At 46.4% G+C, this 21,869-nt stretch overlaps 2 protein-coding genes and 1 non-coding gene across 7 annotated transcripts; 1 reads left to right on the plus strand and 2 right to left on the minus strand.

The window, feature by feature from the left end:
* Window positions 1-2,338: 2,338 nt before the first annotated feature.
* Window positions 2,339-8,679, minus strand: LOC100285238 (STE20/SPS1-related proline-alanine-rich protein kinase). 4 transcript variants are annotated; one of them, XM_008679148.3, is made up of 20 exons: window positions 8,224-8,679; window positions 7,487-7,741; window positions 7,205-7,329; window positions 7,060-7,104; window positions 6,874-6,955; window positions 6,722-6,790; window positions 6,471-6,641; window positions 6,328-6,393; window positions 6,053-6,121; window positions 5,851-5,985; window positions 5,699-5,766; window positions 5,409-5,588; window positions 4,262-4,371; window positions 4,087-4,163; window positions 3,974-4,012; window positions 3,647-3,766; window positions 3,389-3,529; window positions 3,148-3,209; window positions 3,001-3,052; window positions 2,339-2,699 (listed from the first exon to the last, which is right to left on the minus strand). In XM_008679148.3, the coding sequence occupies exons 1-20, from the start codon at window positions 8,422-8,424 to the stop codon at window positions 2,694-2,696; spliced, it is 2,073 nt and encodes a 690-aa protein (XP_008677370.1). In that variant the 5' UTR covers window positions 8,425-8,679; the 3' UTR covers window positions 2,339-2,693.
* A 1,406-nt stretch (window positions 8,680-10,085) lies between these two features.
* On the plus strand, window positions 10,086-10,158 carry TRNAE-CUC (transfer RNA glutamic acid (anticodon CUC)). The gene has a single exon. It is a non-coding gene; the product is annotated as a tRNA-Glu (tRNA).
* A 3,579-nt stretch (window positions 10,159-13,737) lies between these two features.
* LOC732831 (UDP-glucuronic acid 4-epimerase) lies at window positions 13,738-16,454 on the minus strand. 2 transcript variants are annotated; one of them, XM_008679592.3, is made up of 2 exons: window positions 14,472-16,454; window positions 13,738-14,366 (listed from the first exon to the last, which is right to left on the minus strand). In XM_008679592.3, the coding sequence occupies exon 1, from the start codon at window positions 15,795-15,797 to the stop codon at window positions 14,475-14,477; it is 1,323 nt and encodes a 440-aa protein (XP_008677814.1). In that variant the 5' UTR covers window positions 15,798-16,454; the 3' UTR covers window positions 13,738-14,366; window positions 14,472-14,474.
* Window positions 16,455-21,869: the final 5,415 nt, after the last annotated feature.

Consider the following 21,869-nt stretch of genomic DNA (forward strand, 5'->3'; position numbering starts at 1 on the left):
AGTGTGTCACCCAGTCTGATTTGATGATATATGTGATCAGTGCCTTGTCCACAGCCACCTGCATTCTGCAATGATGTTGTATGCGTAAACCCATACTTCGTATGGACCTGTAACTCCTGAAGTACGAGGTTGATCGACTTGTTGATGTCGATGGTAAAGAGATGGGTAGATTGGTCGACTGATAGTCACCCTCGATGTCTTATCCTTATTGGAAATTCAGTAGCAAGCCTATTCTTTTGGCTTTAATCTGTATCGGTCTCTGCTACTTTTACAATATTTTTGTTTATATAGATTAAAGCTGTAACAGTTCAAACAGCTGGCTTTAATCCGAAGCGAACAACTCTGCCCCACTACGGTATTGACCGAAATTGTGCTGCAGAGACTTCCTACCGTTGAAACCGCTCTTCGTTGAATTTGCTTTGGTTATCGGGTGATTGTGGCATCAGCTTGGGGGCAACGCATGCGGTAGAGCAGGCTGCTGTGCTTGTGCTGTGGTGCGCCCATGCGCCCGCACGCCTGTCCCAACACCACCAGATGGATGGATGGATGGCCTGGGACTACTGGGAGGGACCAGCGCTCGCTCGCTCGCCGGTTCTTTCTACTCCCTGCACACAACCCACACAGCGAAGGAGGAGCACGCGTCCCTCTTTGCGAAACGAGGACGACGATCCAACAAACAAGCAGAGAAATGACTCCAAGTCCTTCTTCAATTCTCCTGAAACAAACCACCGAAGCAGCAAGCCCTCGTGCCTGCATCCGCATGGGCATGGGTGGTCCTTAATTTGCTTCCCCCTGGGGCAACAGCCCTAGCTACCTGCTGAGCTCGGGACGGTGGAGCGACCTAGATGGATCGGAGCAGTCGTGGTCGTGGCATGGCAAACCACCACCAATCGGTCCATGCATGTCGTCGCCCTCTGACATGCTGCCAGTTTGCATAATGGGAGATTGGGAGGGATGCAAGGCATGGAGGGTTGGCCTGGCCGTGCACTCTCACTGCGCGTCCAGATGTACTCCGCCTAGCTAGGTTGGGGCGCCGAGGCCGACGGGTTGGAGAGTCTCTATCGCTCTCCGGAGCACCGTTGTCAGGAAACAGGGGAGCGAGAGTGATTAATTCAATCTCTAGCTTATACAATTAATAATAACCGAATGTTTGGGTTTTATAGCCACAATCCTAATAAACTCAACTTAATCCAATCTAATTCAATGTAATCCAAACTAGCTTCTCCAATATGGTCCGGACTATGCTCATAGCACGTTCCTCCCAAGCCTTGCCACGACTCCTCTTCCTCCGTTCTCCACCATCCTGTGTTTAGTTGTGGGACATCAGGGCCGTCTCCCAGCATACTCTCTCGCCCCTCCAATTTTAAAGGACAACTAAGGATAACATTGGGATAATCTCGTCCCACTATCGTCGTGCATAAAAAGCTTTACATCTGCTGAGATGGTTTTATTTTGACTACTCCCCCAACCACATACACACACAAAAGAACCACCCCACATATAACTATGCACCAGCAGGTGCTTAAACATAATGGTAAATGTAATGGAAATTCATGAAACATCCTTCTAAACTGACCATATAAACAACATCCTCAAAGTGTGCAAGATTTAAGTCCCCATCTCACGTCAACACTAACTTATTCTAAGCTTTTGTGCCTGTTGTTTTATTACTTACTAGTACAATACACATGCGTTGTGGCGTCACACAACTATATTTGATATCCATAAAAATGAATTTAATATCAAAGTGAACATATTTTAACCAAACATTACACTTTATTTTAGCCAAAAGACCAAGACAGTTAAGAGTTGAAAAAGAGTCCAACCTCTTTTTTATAACTTGCTTGGTCATCTGTCCTCCTTTAGTTAAAGAGGTGATATTATATGATAGCGATGTGTTGTATATGACTTTTTGTCGTGTTGGGCAAAAGTGATTTGTTATGGTATATTTGTGATGTAATAACCATCTATGGTGGGTCCATTGGTATGCGACAAGTAAAGGAGAGAAACAAAGTTACACGCTTCACATGTGACACACGAAACTGGTGTTTTAAAGGATTAGAGACTTAAAACTGGAGTCCTAGTTTTGCTACACTTTTATCCCAACATTCACACCATTACAACAACGTTTATAACAATTAGAGCTGGAAAAAAACTCGAAACTCGCAAACCGACTCGCGAGCCTCGAGCCGAACTATTTTCCAGTCCTAATGCCAATGCATGTGTACTTGAACCGAACTTTAAGGATATGTTTTAATCTCAATTCATGTGAATTAGACGGGATTAAGCGGATTTAAATCTCTAGCAAATAAAAAAGTATTCCTAGTTTCTTTCAACCTCATCCAATCTACGTAGAATGAGAATAACCAAAAAGTCATGCAACAACAAAAGGAAAGATTAAAACCCATAGGCATGTTAAGCTATCTTTCCCAAGTCCCAACCTGGGAATTGCGCTCCAACAAAAACACAGCGCCATGCCACCCATAAACACAAACACACAGATTGTACGAAATTAATGTCCTGCTTAGACAGGATTGGACACTCGAGCATCACTAGCACCTTTTTAAATATACACCAATCCTTAATTTTGTATCTCTCTCCTATGCTAAATAGCCATTTGAAAACCGAATGAACAGATCATCTTATCATGACGCGCCCTTAATGCTCCCTTAACAGCTTCAGCATCAGATCTGTCAATGCTAAGTATTTTCGTATTAGCATACAAAAATTTCACATTGTTAGCAAAATCTTTGTTAGCGCTAGTTCGGTTGAGAAGATTGAAGTGAATGGAGGGGATTTAATCCTTCAATCCCTTTTTAGAAGGGATTAACTGAACAGACCCTTAAGGCTAGTTTAGAAACTCAAATTCCCATTGGGATTGAGGGGGAAATTTGAGTTTCCAAACCCAAAGAAAAATTGAGTTTTCAAACTAGCTCTTAGGGATTTCTAGGGTATCCAATACAACAAATTCTGCATATTAAGAGGGAAAATGATGTGCACCTGCGCTGCCTTTGCTTTAAGCTTTTGAACCTCATCTTGTGTGCACAATAACCTGCAGCACTCTGAACTTTCAGGAATCGGGACTGGGGTCCTTCAGTTTCTTCATATCTTATTTTGGTTTGGAAAGACCAGTTTAAAGATGGTTACCGCCATTGCAGCTCCAAGACCTCATTCAGCAGCTCTTTCTCCCTTTCTTGTGCAGCTTCCAGCTGGAAAGATAGCCGGGGTTAAAGTATTTACCATCATAAAAAGAAGAGGTATAGTTAGAGAGTATAAAGCGATTCATCAATGTTTTTCCAGTTTCCCTCATTCCATTTATGATTATCGAGGTGTTACTAGTTTATAACCATTTGATATTCATGGTGAAAAGGATCTAGAATATACTTACCATGGATCTGTCAACTGATGGTACACCTGATGGAGATGTCGAGCGACTTGTGGAAGGGATACACGGTGAAGCCATAGAAGGTACGCCTGGTGAAGCCATAGCACAACCACTCACCTGCTTCATCGCGTTAAGTATTTGGTCCTGTAAAAGAGAACAAGAACATGGCATCAATAGAACTGAAAGTTCAGGCTCTTCATTTTGAGCTGTTTGATGGGTGGTCTTCTTTATTCTGTCCGTGTGTATTTGAGGTGGGTTTACCCTCTGAAGCATATTTGTCTGTAGAATACTATATAGCTGCATGTAGAAGGAGCCACCAATAATGGTTGATGCAACTTCTGCGGAAGAGGGTATACTTAATGATGGAAGGCGAGAAATTGTCTGTGTATTCACAAAATGGTATGCTTAGTTAAAAACATCAAACAGTGAAAAGATAAAATAGTACAAACATGATTTTTTGGCTATCTTATTTTTTTTTAAAAAAAACTGTGACTGTCTTTTACACTGTGCTTTGGTAACAAAACAAGAATGACATTTTATTCTACTCCTGATTTTACCAAAAAAAGTAGTAAAAGTGGAGCGTATAACCTGCATGCTGTGACACTTCTGTAGGCCAGGTGGTTGAGCCTGAGATTATAAAAAATGTTTCTTCATTTAGTTTACTGAATATAAGCGCACAAAGTATTAATGCCTACCAATACCTTTGAGTCAACATGCCCAGGTATAACTCTAAATCGACCTCTTATAAGTGGAGGTTTGGATCTATCATCATGGTCCTCTGAATTAAAACGAGGCACATTAAAATTAACATGTCAAGAGGTAGAGATGTTATGATAAGCAAAGCTACATTTGAACTTTTGAACCTAGAACCTTTACCTGCTGATTTATGTGTCTTAGGAGCAGCTTCAGAAGATGTTTCATCTGATACATGCAAATGCCCTCCATTACACTTGTCAAGGTTGTGGATGCTAGTTTGCTGTTTAGAGCTGAAAGGATTGGATCTTAGTTGCATATTGCTTTGAAAAGATAGATAAGATAAATTATGCACTTCTCACATACATTTTTGAAAGAGATAAGGATAGACAAAAGGTTTCTTTTTTGAAAAAACAAGTGCTTAAGAACTTCATCACTTCTTTTTTTTTGAAAAAAATAGGGGCATGAAGTATCCGGAAGCATAGGAATGCATGTGTTATTTACGCTCTCTCTCCCTCAGTTAACTTGATCATGAATTCTATAAGAGATGAGCACAACCTGTGGTGCCTGGCAGGAGCTAAGAGGCTCCAAGGCCTGGGCATAGGTGGAACTAATTAGTTCCTTGGGTGGAGGTCGGGTCAGATTATTTTTGTTTTAATAAGTTAGTCTTTTGTGTGTGTGTTTCCACCTCTCATACTTGGCCCCCTATGATACGCATGGGTTGTTTGGGGGCCTCCTTTTCTCTCTATGATCAATAAAACATAGCTCTCCCGCGCTCTAAAAAAAAGAACATAGCTTCTAGAACAACACTAAGTAGGTGCAAAAATATTAAAAAGAATGGAGAGGACAGAAATGCTAATGTGGTAAATCGAAAGAGCCGTCTGTAAGTTTCCTTCTGCTTTTATGTAATCTCCTTTTTGGTATAGTAGTGTAGCTTACATATTAATTATGTTGTCATAAATATAAAAACAACCTACTTCTAACTTGTTTATTCAAGCCAGTGAATTTATGTAAATATATAATGGGATGGAAAGAAATATATACTTTGGCAACTTGATTTTGAGTAGGAAAATTGTTCACAAACAGAAAACACTGCTGCCGGAACATGTGCATTATTGTAAACCCAAGCTAAGTCACTTTAGAAAACATCAACCTGTAAGTGGTACTGTTATCTAACTGAACCTTCATAAACACAGCTGCAGGCTTCAAAGCTATCTCGCATGGAAGTCTTATTAAAAGGACAGGTTTTGCGCTTTTGCTTCTGACTTTGGTCATGCTACTGCTTGAGACTAGGTTGCATGCTTTATTTAGCCTGTAAATGAGAACGAACCTCTCTTTGGACAAAAGGAGCCCATTTGATGAGCAAGAACTAAAAGAAAACTTCCTTTCAGGGGATGAGCTAGTCGGAACAATGTCCAGATGTTTCTCTTGACATTCCAAATCGAAGCTTTCTGTAGAGTTGTCTTTCCTGAAAGAACCGTTTATGGGCATCCCACGCATAGAAGCATTCCTGACAGTGAGAACTAATTTAATGATGAAAAATTGTTTATGCCATCATCGTCGATGTAGCTCTACAAAATAGCAGTAGATCTTGTCATTACAAGCAGCAATGTCTATTACCTCACTAAGCTAGCAGGCTGATCAGGAGATGAAACGGCTGACTTATCTTTGGTTGTCATATCATTTTCCTACCAACTTTTCTTGGGTTAGATGTCAGCCAAAACTTTATGCTGAGTTATAACACCAAAATTTGTGCAGGAATGGAAGCTTACAATGTCAGCATCATACTTCGTTGAGAAATCTCTCAACAAGTGTGACCCTTCTGGTGCTTGATCCTGTAAACTGTCCAAGTCATAGAAAGATATATCTGAATCTTTGCATAAGGTACTGTCTTCACATTCTGTGCCCTGGAAAAAGGTCAATTACATGGAATTGCATGGTGTGAACATCGTTGATGGAAATTTATATGAGTACCAATGAAGCTTGAGATCTCAGGTCATCCATGTCAAAGGTCCAGCTGCTGATACCCCTTTTGTATTCATCCTAATAAAATAATATATATATTAGGGATTAAGAAATGTGTAATCTGAAAACTGGTTATGAATTCCTGCTCAGGTGTTCGCTTGATTATTAACGAGGTTATTGCATTCTTTTTGTGTGTGTGAGGGGGTGCTAATGGCAAAAAAACTTTGCTCAACTTACTACAAAATAGAACCATTTCCCCGAATTTAGATATTTAGCATGTGTACCTGCGAGATTTCTTCTTTCTTTCCATCAGACATTTTCTTTTGAGCCATTAAATGTTGATCCTTTTCCTGCATCATGGCGAACCTTTCTGTGCTAATTTCACGATGAATAGTTAGTCATAAAGTAGAACTTAAAACCACTGTACCTTCAAAGCTTGATATCTAACACCAAGGCCAGGCAATCCTTCTAAAAGCTTTCGTGCAATAAAATCAGTGGAACGAGCTTGCTTGAAAAATGGTTGCTTCAACAACTTTTTTGCCGAAGGCCTCTTTGAAGGGTCTTTTACCAAACACATAGCAACCATTTGCTTGAAGTTCTATCATAAGAATTTATAGTTGCAAAATGAGAATTTATACTTAAATTAAAAAATATGGAGGTCATCTTAAATATATTTACCCTCGTGAATTTCTTATCTCTTTCATAGTCAAGACCTGGAGGAGCATTCTGAAGTGTCATGAGCAAGACCTGAAAAAATGCAGGAATTTTATGTATTGTTGGAACATGGCGCTAGGATTTACTCCAAGTAATGACATCTGATAAAGGTCTACCTTCATGGGAGGGTACTTAGAGAAAGGAGCATGACCATGAGCAAGTTCAAGTGCAGTAATTCCAAAGGACCATATGTCTGCTCTGTAGTATATGAAAATAGCTCTCGTTAACAAATAGCCGCAAAAAAAACCATATTAGTGCAGATGAAAAATTGCATAACAAGTTAGAGTGAGGGAATACCCTACCTGAAATCATATCCATGTAGTTGCTCCATAACCTCGGGCGCCATCCTAATACATTAAAAATGTCCAAGGATGAACATGTGCATGAAGGGGGAAAACAAACTCTACATGCTTGAAATAATATTCTGTATTATTTAAGATTCTGTACCAGCAAGGTGTTCCCACAAAAGTATTCCTGGCCCTCTGTCTATCACCAGAATCAAAAAGGCAAGCAGAGACTCCAAAGTCCCCAAGTTTAATTCCACCCCGAGAATCGACTAGAATATTTCCTGCCTATCACCAAACAGATATAAAATAACAACCACTCAAATTTGTGAAACAATTAGGAAAAAATATATACATTCTAATTTGATATAGCCATATAGCAGTCACAAAGAAGAAGAAAGCAACAGATACCCCTGAATACATCCAATTGAAACTGTACATTTACCTTCACATCTCGATGTATAGAGCCATGATGGTGAAGATACTCTAAACCTTTCAGGACTTCACGAAGTATAGTCGCGATGATGGGTTCCTCGAATCCAGTAGGATGCACTGATTTCATTATGTGAAGACAGGACCCCCCAGCCATATACGGCATAACCACCCATAACGTTTGGTCTTTTGCAAATGAACAATGCGCCTTGACAACGTTAGGATGGTCTATCAAAATCATTGTCTGAGCTTCACGAACGATGTTGTTCTGTGTTGAACATTTCACATTAGATACTGAGAGGCGCTTACAATCCTGGTGGTAGTGCGAGAAACTTGAATAGGATCCATGGATATGTGAACCGACAGTAACAAATACAGTAAGAAAAATGCAACTGAAACAGTGTTCAAAGTTCAAACTATTGCACCTCATATAGCCATATTCTAGATTTTTAACCAGTACCACCAAACTAGTGCTCATTTATTCATTGAGCCATTATAATCCTTCTTCAGCTATAATAATACACAAGATAATTTTATTATTCAGAAATGTGAATCCACCAAAGGCATTATTCTGAACATCACTTGCCCAAATCGTTCCTAAACTTAAAACTAAGATGTGCGCCATGGCATTCGGCGACACGCATCAGTATCCAGTGGACGAGCCGCAACGGAAGCAGCCGGAGAAAAAATAAAATGGGGGCGACGGATAGGACCAAACGGGAATAGGGAATGTTGTGGCGGCGCGCGTACCAGGTCGCTGTTGGTGCGCTCGAAGTCGACCACCTTGACGGCGACGATCTCGTCGAGTGGCTTGCAGAGTGCGCGGTACACGATGGCGCTGACGCCCTGCCCGATCTCCTCGTACAGCTCGTAGTCCTCCATGTGGATCGGGTACTTGCGCCTCTCGCCACCCCCGCCTCCCGCCGCCGCCTTCTCATTGGGCCCCGCCATGCTGACCGATTTCGTCCGGACGGCAGGTCCCAGCGCCGATCAGACGCGGTCGATGGCCGACGAAGTCGGAGCTCCGGCCTCCGGGTTTGCAGGTTCCGCCGCGGGGGCGGGGGCGGGGTGTCACAGGGTGGCCGACGACGAACCCTTGTTCCGCTGCTCCCGCACCACCATCACGCGAGCGAACTAGTGGGGAGAGGCGAGGATGTGGACAGAGGAGGGCAGGAGGCGGGGGCGTGTAGGCTGTAGTGACAGGCCGTGCGTTGCGGAGGAGGAGAAAGGAAAATGGAGAAGAGGAAGAGGGCGTGCATTCGCATGCAAGGAGGGCGCCACTTGTTCGGACTTGGCACTTCGGACGCGGGCCGAACATCTAAAACAGTTGAAAAAAAAGGATAAAAACTCTAGTTTCTTTTTTGCACTCGAAAGGCTCACTCGGTATACCAATGTACATTCGGGCAGCCTGGTCCAAGCCTAAAAAGGCTCGTATTGTTTGAATTTTGGGTCGGTCCAGCCCGTTTGAATTTCGGGCCGTGCCGGGTCGGCCATGGGCCTGCCGTCGGGCCACGGTCCAGCCCGTAATCGGGCTCATTTCGGACGGCCCGAAATTATAAAAGACCGAAATTTTATTTTTGACCCGAAATTCACATTAGGTCCCGAAATTTAGTTTTTTACCCAAAATTCACATTAGAGCCCTAAATTCAAAAAATAATAAAACAAATAAAAGATAAGACAAATAAATTTGAACAAAAGAAAACTTAATATTTGTATTAAAGTTATCACAGCTATGCAATGACTACCTTGTTTACAAATAATTTTGTTAGAAAGAAAAAGAGTACAGTTAGCTCTATACAAAGTTCGTAAGTTCAGTTTATTGTCGAATGTTCATAAAAAAATTATATAACATACTCTAATTCAAAGCTACAAAAAACATCAAACTAGTATTATCTCTAGCTTTGTGTTTTTTATCAAATATATGAAAGTGTGGTTTTAATAAACATATGGCCTTTTCGTGCCTCTATATGAGCCATTTCATGCTTGCCTTAAACGGGTCGTGCTCGTGCCCGTCCATGGGCCGTGACCTCGGTCCAAACCCGGCCCGATATAACGGGTCGTGCCGGTCCGGCACTAAAATATTTTGGGTTATGCCGGTCTGGACCGTGTTTTTTTTCGTGCTTCGAGCCGGCCCACCAGACCCGACCCAAATGTACATCTATACAATCTGGTTTTTCATCTTCCTCGCGCGCGTTTCTTCATCAACATGCACCATCACCGGCTGGTGCGGCGCCATGCGTCAGGGCTCGCCTCGACGCAGCGTGGAGAGGAAGAGGAGACAAAGGCGATAGCGGTAGTCCCCCCTCCTCGCTTGCGTGTCGGTGTCACCGTGTCGTCCGCTGCTCCCCTGCAGCTCGTATATTCGGCAATGGAGTGTTGTAGAAGGTACATGTAGTTGTCGCAAAAGTTTTGGTAGTTCTTTCTATGCATATTAAAAAAACTTATTTATGATTTAATTAAAGATATAACTAGAATTTCATTCATTCTCGAAGGAAGCATGTAGGAGTAAGACAGTAGACTATGTGTGTCTCTTTTATGGTCTACGAATTGGAAACCTTGTTCTAGGGTAAAAACTATGAATAATGAAAAGTATAAGATATGAATGAACAAAATCCGTTGTAGTCTAGTCGGTTAGGATACTCGGCTCTCACCCGAGCGACCCGGGTTCAAATCCCGGCAACGGAAATTATTTTTTTTCCCGTTACCTGCTTTTGCTGCTTTGCTTAGCTGTTGGGGGCCTTGGGCTGCGAATGGCCGGCCACCCAGCGGCCTTTTTAGGCCCACCAGTAGACCAGCGCACCGCAGCTGCAAAAAAATCCACTACCCTTGCGGACTGCGGTGACCAATGACGATTCGTACAAAGAATTCGCGAAATATCATGCACTCCCAACTAGGGATGAAAACGGTTTCGGAATTCCGGAAACCGATTTCGAAATTTTTCGATCGGATTCATCGGTAACGGTATTTTTCGAAAACGGAATCGGTTTTCGGAATTTTCTATCGGAATCGGTGTGGTGTTTTACCGACTGTTTCCTTCGGTTACCGGTTTTTGTCGGAAATTACCGGATTTGTGTCTCGGAATTTTCCGGAATTGTGTCTCGGAATTTTTTTCGGAATTTTCCAGAATGTGATTTTTTCGCATCGCCTATACCGCTATACGTCTCTGGATAAGAATTACTTATTTTTGTACTTTTTGGACGTTTTAAGATTTTTTTGGGGATAGATGATGTTGGAAGGCAGTTGAGATTAACGATTTGGTCTCATGTGAGGCTGTGAAAAGACCCTTTATGTGAGGAAAAAATATTTTATGGGTAAGCATGTCATGTCAATTAAATCGAGTGGATATTGTGAATTGTGAACTTTGAGTCTGTGAACTTGTGATCTTTATAAACTTGTTATACTGTGAACTTGTTATATTGTGAACTTGTGATCTTTGTAAACTTTTTATATTATAAATTTGTGATCCTTGTGAACTTAATATATCATGAATTGTGAACTTGTGGTCTTTGTGATCATTTGTCAATTTTGTTTCATTGTGAAGTTTGATATGTTTACCGATCGTATTTTAGATTTCGACCGTTACCGGTGTATTTTTCCGTACCGAACCTTCGTTTCCGATGTTTCCGAAATACCGATATCGTTTCCGATTCCGGAATTACCGTTTTCGATTTTGTTTCCGATAAAAAATATGAAAACAGTAATGGTTTTAGTGTTTACCGACCGTTTTCATCCCTACTCCCAACGTCTAACAGTGTGATCGTACAAAGAATTCGCGAAATATCAAATCCCGGCAACGGAAATTATTTTTTTTCCCGTTACCTGCTTTTGCTGCTTTGCTTAGCTGTTGGGGGCCTTGGGCTGCGAATGGCCGGCCACCCAGCGGCCTTTTTAGGCCCACCAGTAGACCAGCGCACCGCAGCTGCAAAAAAATCCACTACCCTTGCGGACTGCGGTGACCAACGACGATTCGTACAAAGAATTCGTGAAATATCATGCACTCCCAACGTCTAACAGTGTGATCGTACAAAGAATTCGCGAAATATCATACACTCCCAACGTCTAACAGTGTGATTTTAGAACTCTATAAACAGTTGTGCTACTGGACTGGAATGCTAAGAAAACAGTACGATTTGTGACCAATGATCACATTTATCGATTAAATGTCTTTCTCAATTAGGTATTAATTATAATTAACCTGTAATATCTAGTTATAATGGACCCTCCGCCTCTAAATGGATCGTGGCATCGTCCGAAAAAAGGAAAACCGTTTTCCGATGTGAGATTTTAACGTCCCCCGGCCTACAAACCGAGCCCAAGGCCTCGATTCCACTTGGGAACTTTTTCATTAATAAAGGATTGGAGTAAGGAAGTTTCTTCCCCGTGATATTGTAAACGGGAAAAAATCTCCATTGATGGATAAATGGGAACACATAAGCATTCCTCTTCCTCACGGGAACCTGATAAAATTGCATGCGACAATATTTTCATGTAATAGTTAATATAAAAAATAATTATCTCGTTAAGAGATTAATCATTATACAAATGTGTTTATTTTGATGTACATATAATGATTTCTTATCTATGACAATATGTATAAGTGAAAATATTTTGTATTAATAACAAAAAATATGTCCTAATTATATATTAACCATGGATGGGGATCCCTGTGGGGATTTATCCTCGCATGGAATGGGAATGAGGAAAAAAATATCTTCTATGAGGGTTCATAGGGATGTCGAAAAAATCATAACCAGGGCGGAGATGGGAACTATCCCCCAACGAAGAATTCCACGTTGCCACTCCTATCTGAAATACATGACTTAGGTTTAACCATTGAAGCTCAATTTGTGTTTAATGCCCTAAACACTTTAATGATATATTATTTTTAACTCTTAGGCACTATTTTGAGAGACTTTGTTGGAGATGCTCTTATAAGAAATGCAATGGAGTCCTATAAGGGTGTGTTTGGTTTGGCTTTTGGCTTTGGCTTTTGCCTCCTAAAAGCCAAAAGTCAAACCAAAGCGTTGGATCCAGAAAGCAGTTTTTTCTAAAAGCTGACTTTCTCGCAGTGCAAAACTGAAAGCACCTCTATACATGCTTTTAGTGGTTTTCGGATGAAACTGTGAAAACATATATAGAAGAACTTTTAACGACTTTTAGTGATTTCCGCCAAACGATTTTTAGCTTTTTAATAGCTTACAGCCCACAACAACTTTTTCCACAGCTCACAGCCCACAACAGCTTTTTTCACAGCCACAGCCCAACCAAACAGACCCTAAAAATCATTTGGATACATCCATATATATCAAATCCACGTTTGTTGAAATGGATTGGGTGGAACAAGAGTCTGTTGAAGTCTCTACTGTATAAAACACCATTCTTTCTAGTTTCTATGGTTCTACATTCGTCGTGCCCTCATTTTATGCAAAAATGAGGTAAAAATATGCATAGTAAGAATTTGAACATTTATTGTTAATTATAATTCCACATCTACTTAACCAACAAAACACACAATTTTTTTAAAATTTTATCAAAATAAAGTCTTACTCAGAGCCATATCAGTACACGAACATCTAACTAACGGTGATAGATGGGTCGGCTACCTAAAAGGAACGAGAGCCAGCCCATCATTCTTTCGATCTATTTTCACAATTCTACTATTAAAAGCTTTTAAAGACATATAAAAATAAATATTTTTATTAACTTGATATGGTTATTTTTAACTAATGGCGACAACATTCTTCCTATTCCACTCTTCATTTCAAAATCCATACTAAGTGTCCGTTTGTTTCTCCGTACTATATTTTAGTCTATGTGACATCAAATGTTAGAATGCTTGTTAAAAGAATTAAATATATTATAATTGTAAAACAAATTATATAGATGCAAACTAAATAATTATTAAAACTAATTAGTTCATGATTTGCTAATATGATGCTACAACAAATATTTGAATACCATGGACTAATTATGTTTACTTTTTTTGTCTAGCCGTTTGTAATTAATTTTATAATTATACCATATTTCTAATACTCGTAATAGAGATTCAAATATTTAATGCACATGAGCTCAATCTTAGTCCTAGAATCAAATACGCTCTAAAACAATATTGTCAACAGTGTAGACATATCCATCAGTTTACTCGTATAGTTAAACACACTGTTTACGGTGTGAATTTTAAAATAAAAGACGAAATGTAAAACTACTTCGTACTATGCACGCAGTGGCGGCATCTGGAGCCACGCTAGGAATAGAATCCTGATCAAGCACAATGCACATTCGCATCCAGTTTGATATATAAAAGAATTGCAGTTCGTACTATCCTCTATGGCAGCTCAGAGACGAAGGCCCACGCAACCGCGTCTGACGGCCCCACCCATGTGAGCTACCATTACGTGGGGTATGAACCCCACAGGCATGAACATGACCCATCTCCATTCAGACTCAACAGACATATGGGTCCCACGGAGCAACAAAGCTGCAGATGGCCCACCGGCAGTGCAGAGGGACCGAGCGAGGCGGGAGCCAGCTGGCGACCACTTCGCGCGGTTCGAGGTACCTCACGCCACCACGCTGGCAGTCGCAGGCCGCTTATCTTATCCACGACGGCGAGGCCCACGTTGCCGCGGGCTATTTGCACGAGGACTGCCACGACCGGACCGGACCGGACCGCCGATTTCTTCTCCCTCGTCTCCGGCGGTTACTCTGACAGTCTGACGGCGCAATGAACAGCGCGACTTTAGAATTGCAGTTTGATTAATGGAGAACGGCCAATTTACACAGAGAGAAAGAAGACGGAGGAAGGAAAAAGGAAAAAAAAAAGACTGCTCTCCATTGCTTTCTTCCTCCAGACCTCTCCACACCAAGCGAAGGATTTTTCTTCGACGAACATCCTAACATAACATATTTCCACCAACCAACAAAATCCAATGTCAATGTCCGACCTAGCATGGTGGCCACGGCCGGGCCAAAGCAGGAAAAGGAGAAAGAATTAGCACGGATCAATGTCGCGAGTTCTTGGATCCTCCCCTGGTGTAGCCGTAATAGGACAGGTACCACTTGACAAACTTCTTGAGGCCGACGTCCAGGTTGGTGGTGGGTTTGTACCCGAGCTGCTCCCTGGCTAGGGAGATGTTGGCGTGCGTGAAGGGCACGTCGCCGTTGCCGGGCATCTCGACCACGTTCTTCTTGGCCTTGACGCGGAGGTGCTTCTCCAGGATGGACACCAGGTTGGGCACCGTAACGGGAGAGGTGTTGCCGAGGTTGAAGATCCTGTAGGGCGCCGGCCCGCGCTTCTTGCCGCCGGTGCCGGTGCTCTTGCCGGCCGTTTCCAGGGAGGCGAGGCAGCCCTTGACAATATCGTCGATGTAGGTGAAGTCGCGGGCCAGGTCCACGTGGTCCTTGCCGCGGTAAACCGTGATGGGCTTCCCCTGAAGGATGTTGCGGGTGAAGGAGAAGTAGGCCATGTCGGGGCGGCCCCAGGGCCCGTACACGGTGAAGAAGCGGAGGCCGGTGATGGAGAGTCCGTAGATGTGGTTGTACGTGTGCGTGATCTCCTCGCCGGCCTTCTTGGTGGCCGCGTAGAGTGAGGCCGGCTGGTCGGTGCGGTCGCGCTCCGAGAAGGGGACCTTGTCGTTGAGGCCGTAGACGGAGGAGGAGGAGGCCCAGACGATGGCCGGCTGCGGGTCGGCGTCCTTGCAGGCCTCGAGGAGCGTGACGAGGCCGGCGACGTTGGAGTGCACGTACGACGCCGGGTTCTCCATGGCGTAGCGCACGCCGGCCTGCGCGGCGAGGTGGAGCACGTGGGTGAAGGGCACGACATCGAAGAGCTTGGCCAGGAGGCGGCCGTCGTTGATGTCGCCCTCGACGACGAACACCCCGTGGGAGGCGAGCAGCGCCCTGCGCGCCTTCTTCAGCGACGGGTCGTAGTAGGCGTTGAAGTTGTCGACGCCGACCACGCCGTCGCCGCGCCTGCGGAGGGCGAGGGAGCAGTGGGTGCCCACGAAGCCCGCGGCGCCCGTGACGAGCACCGACATCCCGGCCCCGGCGGCTGACCCGGGGGGCCGCCTCGGCACGGCGGACGCGCGGATCTGCCTCTCCCAGTGCAGGCCGCCCCAGGAGGCGGCGAAGTACTTGGAGGAGGTGTCGACGAAGGACTGGAAGCTGAGGTAGGACGCCGTCATGGCGACGAGGAACAGCGCCCACAGGAACATGGTGCTGGTGGACGCGAAGCAGCGGTGGAGCTGCCGGTTCATGGCGCCCGCCCGCTCGATCTTCACCTTGCCCGGGGTGGAGGGGAAGAGGTCCTCCTCCAGCACCCGCATCTTCAACGCCGCCGTCTTGCCGTGCGACAGACGCAGCGCAACCCGATGAACGCCTCTCCCTCCTTCTCCTCGTCGCGGATTCTGCTTCCTCGACGCAACGCAAGAACCACAAAAGACGGCGCCGCGGGGCAGAGCCGGAGACGCAAGGGACCACCAACCCGCGCCGCGCTGGTCGGACTCCGGCTCTCCTCCTCCCTTCGACTGATTCGCTGGCCGATTGGTTGATTATTCCTTGCTCTCCCTGGACGGATGGATGTATCGACCGCCGGAATGGTGGATAGGTTTCCTTGGGACTTGGGAGGGCGGAGAGCGTGCGCGCCGCGAGGGAGGAGAGGATGAAGAGGAAAGGGGGGGCAGGAGCTTGATGCGCGCCTGCCGACAGCGACGGGGCGGGGATATAAATAGGGGAGCGGGGCCGACAGCGACGGGAGCGCGTGAACGCGGTGGCGGCGCAGAGGGTGCCGCCGCAGGTGACGAGGAGGCCAGGGAGGTGGCCGCGGCGGACGGGCGCACGGCGGCCCGGGATTGGGAGGCGATCGGGTCCGGGCGGCGGGCGGCGCCTATTTTGGTGGTCGGACGCGCTGGGATGAGATGGATGGGCGCTGGGCGAACGGCCGGACGCGCTAAAAATTTTGTGATCCAGGCTCATCCCATTTATTGGCGTTTTTGCGCGTGGACGTTAATGTGATTTGTTGTCAGTCGTCTCGTCTGGGAGATGAGTCTTTTCCCGGTTTAGAAGCTTCCATGTTCAGATTGTCGATCTGGAGACGTGGTAAAAGAAAATCAAATTTGCCTCCAAGTTTAATCAGATGTGAATGAAAAGAAAACGGTTGCTATCCAATCCAAATAGTCAATTATTGACTTTGAGGCGCCGTTTGTTTCAACTTTTTCCAACTTCTGACCACTAGAAGCTACTATAGACTGCCAAATGGCTAACTTTTAAGCGTTTCTATAAAAATTACTTTGCTCAAAACCATCCAAACAACGTTAACACAAAATCGGTCGAGCCGTTGCGATAGTAGTAAACCGTCAATTTCTACATTCTGAACCCTACGAACTCTTTTATCTTTCTTCACACGTAATCTTCATCGTACTCAGATTCTCTCTACAATCAGATTCTCATAAAAGTTCCTGAGAAAAAAAACTGAACCAAACACTCTAAATAAAGAAAGACGTAATACTCTCTCATAAGATCAACCCCAATGAGGAGTAGCCATTTGCAATTTTGTCACTATCATTTGTGGGCGTCAGTATGCCATCGGGCCCAAAAATCATATATAATAGTTCCACCAGTCATAAACACGAGATGACATAATATCAGAGAGCCAAAATTAAGAGTGACAAAATAACAAATTTCTCAACAGTGAGTAGAGTTCGATTATAAGTAGGGATGAAAGTGGTAACCCGGGCTGTTATGACAATTTAATATTTTAAAATAGATATTATAAAATTTGTTGATCTTTTATTATGTTACCAAGCACATTATTACAAATAAAAATAAAATATTGCATAAATTGTTTTATGTATTGTTTGCCCCCTACAACAAAACAATGAAAAATTATCAAATTTGTTTCCGAATCCATACCGACTTTTATATATTTTATTTGAGAAAATATATGATGAATTTGAGTGTTACCTTTTATGATTTTTAGAAGTTCAATATTAAAAACAAGAATACAAATTTGTATAGTAGATTCTATATCATATTTATTCGTAACTAAAGAAAATTGACCAAAAATTGATTACCGAATAAATATCGTTTCCGACCGTTTTCAACCCTAAATATAAGTACGAGAATAAATAAGTTGCTGAAAATAGCCTCACATGATGCACACAGAAGACATCTCTCCCACGTCCAATGTTTCTCTGAGACGCGTCTTCCAACAGAGCATGTAAACTGGCTATGCACTTTGTATGTCTTGGCCTAGGAGAGGCCAAGATGCCTAAGACTATCTGCAGCGGTTCCCTCTAAATTTCTCCCTCTATATCACTTTTTTTACATCACATCATCAACAGTTTATCTCCTACTTTTTTATCTCCCGCATCGATTTCCTCTAAATACTCCCCCTATACCCCACTTGTCGGGGACCATAATTAGGGGTACCCTCAAGACTCCTAAATCTCAGCTGGTAACCCCCATCAGCACAAAGCTGCAAAGGCCTGATGGGTGCGACTAAGTCAGGGATCGGTCCATTCGAGGGACGCGATCACGCCTCGCCCGAGCCCAGCCTAGGGCAAGGGCAGCCGACCCCGGAGGATCTACGTCTCGCCCGAGGCCCCCCTCCAGCAACGGACACACCTTCGGCTCGCCCGAGGCCCAGTCTTCACCAAGAAGCAACCTTGGCCAAATCGCCACGCCAACCGACCAAATCGCAGGGGCATTTAATGCAAAGGTGGCCTGACACCTTTACCCTAACGCACGCCCTCCAGTCGACAGAGCCGAAGTGACCGCAGTCACTTCGCCGCTCCACTGACCGGTCTAACAAGAGGACAGCGCCGCCTGCGCCGCTCTGACTGTTGTGCCACTCGACAGAGTGAGGCTGACAGCAGCCAAGTCCGGCCCTAGGCGCCATGGGAAACTCCGCTTCGCCCGACCCCGGGGCTCGGACTCGGGCTCAGCCCCGGAAGACGACGAACTCCGCTTCGCCCGACCCCAGGGCTCGGACTCGGGCTCAGCCCCGGAAGACGACGAACTCCGCTTCGCCCGACCCCAGGGCTCGGACTCGGGCTCAACCCCGGAAGACGACGAACTCCGCTTCGCCCGACCCCAGGGCTCGGACTCGGGCCCTGGCCTCAGCCGACGGTCTCCGCCTCGCCCGACCCGGGGCTCGGACTCGACCTCGGCCTTGGAAGACAGACTCGACCTCGACCTCAGAGGAGCCTCCACCTCGCCCAACCTAGGGCGCGGACCGGCCACGTCAACAGGAGGCGCCATCATTACCCTGCCCCAAGCTGACTCAGGCTACGGGGAACAAGACCGGCGTCCCATCTGGCTCGCTCCACTATACGAGTAATAATGGCGCCCCGCACGCTCTATGATGACGGCGGCTCTCAGCCCCCTTACGGAAGTAAAGGACGTCAGCAAGGACTCGACAGCCCCGACAGCTGTCCTTCCGCCAAGCTCCGGCGCTCCTCCGACGGCCACGACATCACACGAATCGGGTGCCAAAACCTCTCCGGCTGCCACGATGGCATGTACTTAGGGCGTTAGCTCTCCTCCGCTAGACACGTTAGCACACTGCTACACCCCCATTGTACACCTGGATCCTTTCCTTACGCCTATAAAAGGAAGATCCAGGGCCCTCTTACGAGGGTTGGCCGCGCGGGGAAGGACGGGACGGCGCTCGCGTGAGGCCGCTCGCTCCCTCCCGCGTGGACGCTTGTAACCCCCTACTGCAAGCGCACCCGACCTGGGCGCGGGGCAAACACGAAGGCCGCGTGATTTCACCTCTCACGCCTGCCTCCCTCCGGCTTCCTCCCCCTTCGCGCTCCGTCTCGCGCCGACCCATCTGGGCTGGGGCACGCGGCGACAATTTACTCGTCGGTCCAGGGACCCCCGGGTTTCGAAACGCCGACAGTTGGCACGCCAGGTAGGGGCCTGCTGCGCATTGACGAACAGCTTCCCGTCAAGCTCCAGATGGGCAGTCTTCAGCAACCTTTCCAGCCCGGGACGGTACTCCGTTTCGGGAGTCTTGAGTTCATGTCCCTCGACGGCAGCTATGACATGATACTCCTTCCCCCGCCGTGCGACAGCGACAATGGCGGCCGACAGCCCGCCCGCTGGCGGCGGAATCGACGACGTCTTCCCCGCGTGGTGGAAGAACAACATTCAAGCTCGCCCCGTCCCTTCCCCCGCCGACGGAGGAGGAGGCGGGGCAACCGAGGCCAAGCAGAAGGCGGCACCTCATCGGCTGTCGAGCGAGTCGACGGCGCCGGCGCCCCATCGGGGGGCACGTCGGGCATCGACCTCGCGTCTGAGACGAAGACGAGCGTCGTCTCCCCGCAACACGCCAATCCCAAGCAAACGGACGACGCCAGCACGCTCGCGAAGGACTTGCTGGGCGTCACCCTTGTACCTGAGACGACGGTGCGGTCAGCCCCTGACGTGACTTCGTCACCGCCCGTCGACCAAGAGGTACCAACCGATGCCCATCTCACACCTTTTGGATTCAGCCTCGACCCACCAAGCGACTTCGCTTTGGTGGACGCTCTCATAGAGGCGAGTCCAAACCCTCTGGGGTATCGTATGCGGTCACCCTGGGATCGGCTGACGTCCGTCTCGACCTACGGGCCCTCGGGGTCCGAGGAAGATGACGAGCCCGACTTCTGTTGGGATTTCTCCGGACTTGGTAACCCCACTGCCATGCGGGACTTTATGACAGCGTGCGACTACTGCCTTTCCAACTGTTCTGGCGGTAGCCGCAGCCTCGGCGACGAGGACTGTGGCCCAAGTCGTGAATGTTTCCACGTCGATCTAGGGGGTCCCTGAAAGGGAAATGTGCCCTTAGGCCATTTCTAAGTGTTTTGGTGATTTAGTGTCCAACACAAGTGCCTAAGTGTAAAAAGGTGGACAAAGTACAAATCCAGAATAAAGGTATGTTTCTCAGACTTAGTACATTGTTTTGTGGACTAATGTATTGTGTCTAAGTGCTGGAAACAGGAGAAAACCAATTGGAAATGTCTTGGCTCGAGCAGCCAAGAGTCTGCTGAGTCTGGGAGCACCGGACAGTGTCCGGTGCGCCAGGCTGGTTTGAGCGAACTAGCCGCTCTCGGGAATTCACCGGCGACGTACGGCTATAATTCACCGGACTGTCCGGTGTGCACCGGACTGTCCGGTGAGCCAACAGTCGGCCGGGCCAACGGTCGACCGCGCAATCTGCGCGGGACACGTGGCCGAGCCAACGGCTAGAAGATGGCACCGGACTGTCCGGTGTGCACCGGACATGTCCGGTGCGCCAACGGCTCTCAGGCTGCCAACGGTCGGCTTCGCTATTTAAGGAAAGAAATCGGGCACCGGACAGTGTCCGGTGTGCACCGGACTGTCCGGTGCGCCAGACGACAGAAGGCAAGATCAGCCTTCCAAGATTGCTCTCAACGACTCCTAGCTGCCTTGGGGCTATAAAAGGGACCCCTAGGCGCATGGAGGAGAACACCAAGCATCCCTTGAGCATTATTGATCACTCACACTTCATTCTTGCGCACTTGTTCGACATTCTAGTGATTTGAGCTCCGTTCTAGTGTGCTAGTCTCTTGAGCTCAAGTCTGGGTTTTGCGCGTGCGTATTCGCTGTGATCTTTGTGTCGTGTGTGAGTTGCTAATCCCTCCCTTACTCCGTGATTCTTTGTGAACATCAAAAGTGTAAGGGCGAGAGGCTCCAAGTTGTGGAGATTCCTCGCGAACGGGATAAGAAAAGAAAAGCAAAACACTGTGGTATTCAAGTTGATCATTGGATCACTTGAGAGGAGTTGAGTGCAACTCTCGTCCGTTGGGACGCCACAACGTGGAGTAGGCAAGTTTTGTACTTGGCCGAACCACGGGATAAACCACTGTGTCATCTCTGTGTTGAACTCTTTGTGGTTATCGTATTGTGCAAGATCCTCTCTCTAGCCACTTGGTGATTATTGTGCTAACACTTAACCAAGTTTTGTGGCTTAAGTTTTAAGTTTTACAGGATCACCTATTCACCCCCCCTCTAGGTGCTCTCAATTGGTATCGGAGCCGTTCTCTTCATAAAGGGACTAACCGCCCGAAGAGATGGATCCTAAGGGGAAGGGAATCGTGATCAACGACAAAGAGAAGGAATCCTTCGTCAACGAGCCGAAGGACGACAAGCCTACCGACTCCGGCTCGGGCCATAGACGGAAGGAAGGGAAGAAGAAGAAGACGAGGCGCATCAAGGAGATCATCTACTACGACGACAGCGATGAGTCTACTTCTTCCCAAAAGGACGACGACCACAACGACTACGAGAGAAGGAAACCAGTTAATTCAAACTTTTCTTTTGACTACTCTCGTATTCCGCATAGCTCAAATGCTCAATTGCTCCCCATTCCACTTGGCAAGCCCCCTCAC

Source organism: Zea mays, chromosome 4 (assembly GCF_902167145.1).
Source record: "Zea mays cultivar B73 chromosome 4, Zm-B73-REFERENCE-NAM-5.0, whole genome shotgun sequence".
In the NCBI taxonomy this organism is placed as follows: Eukaryota; Viridiplantae; Streptophyta; class Magnoliopsida; order Poales; family Poaceae; genus Zea; species Zea mays.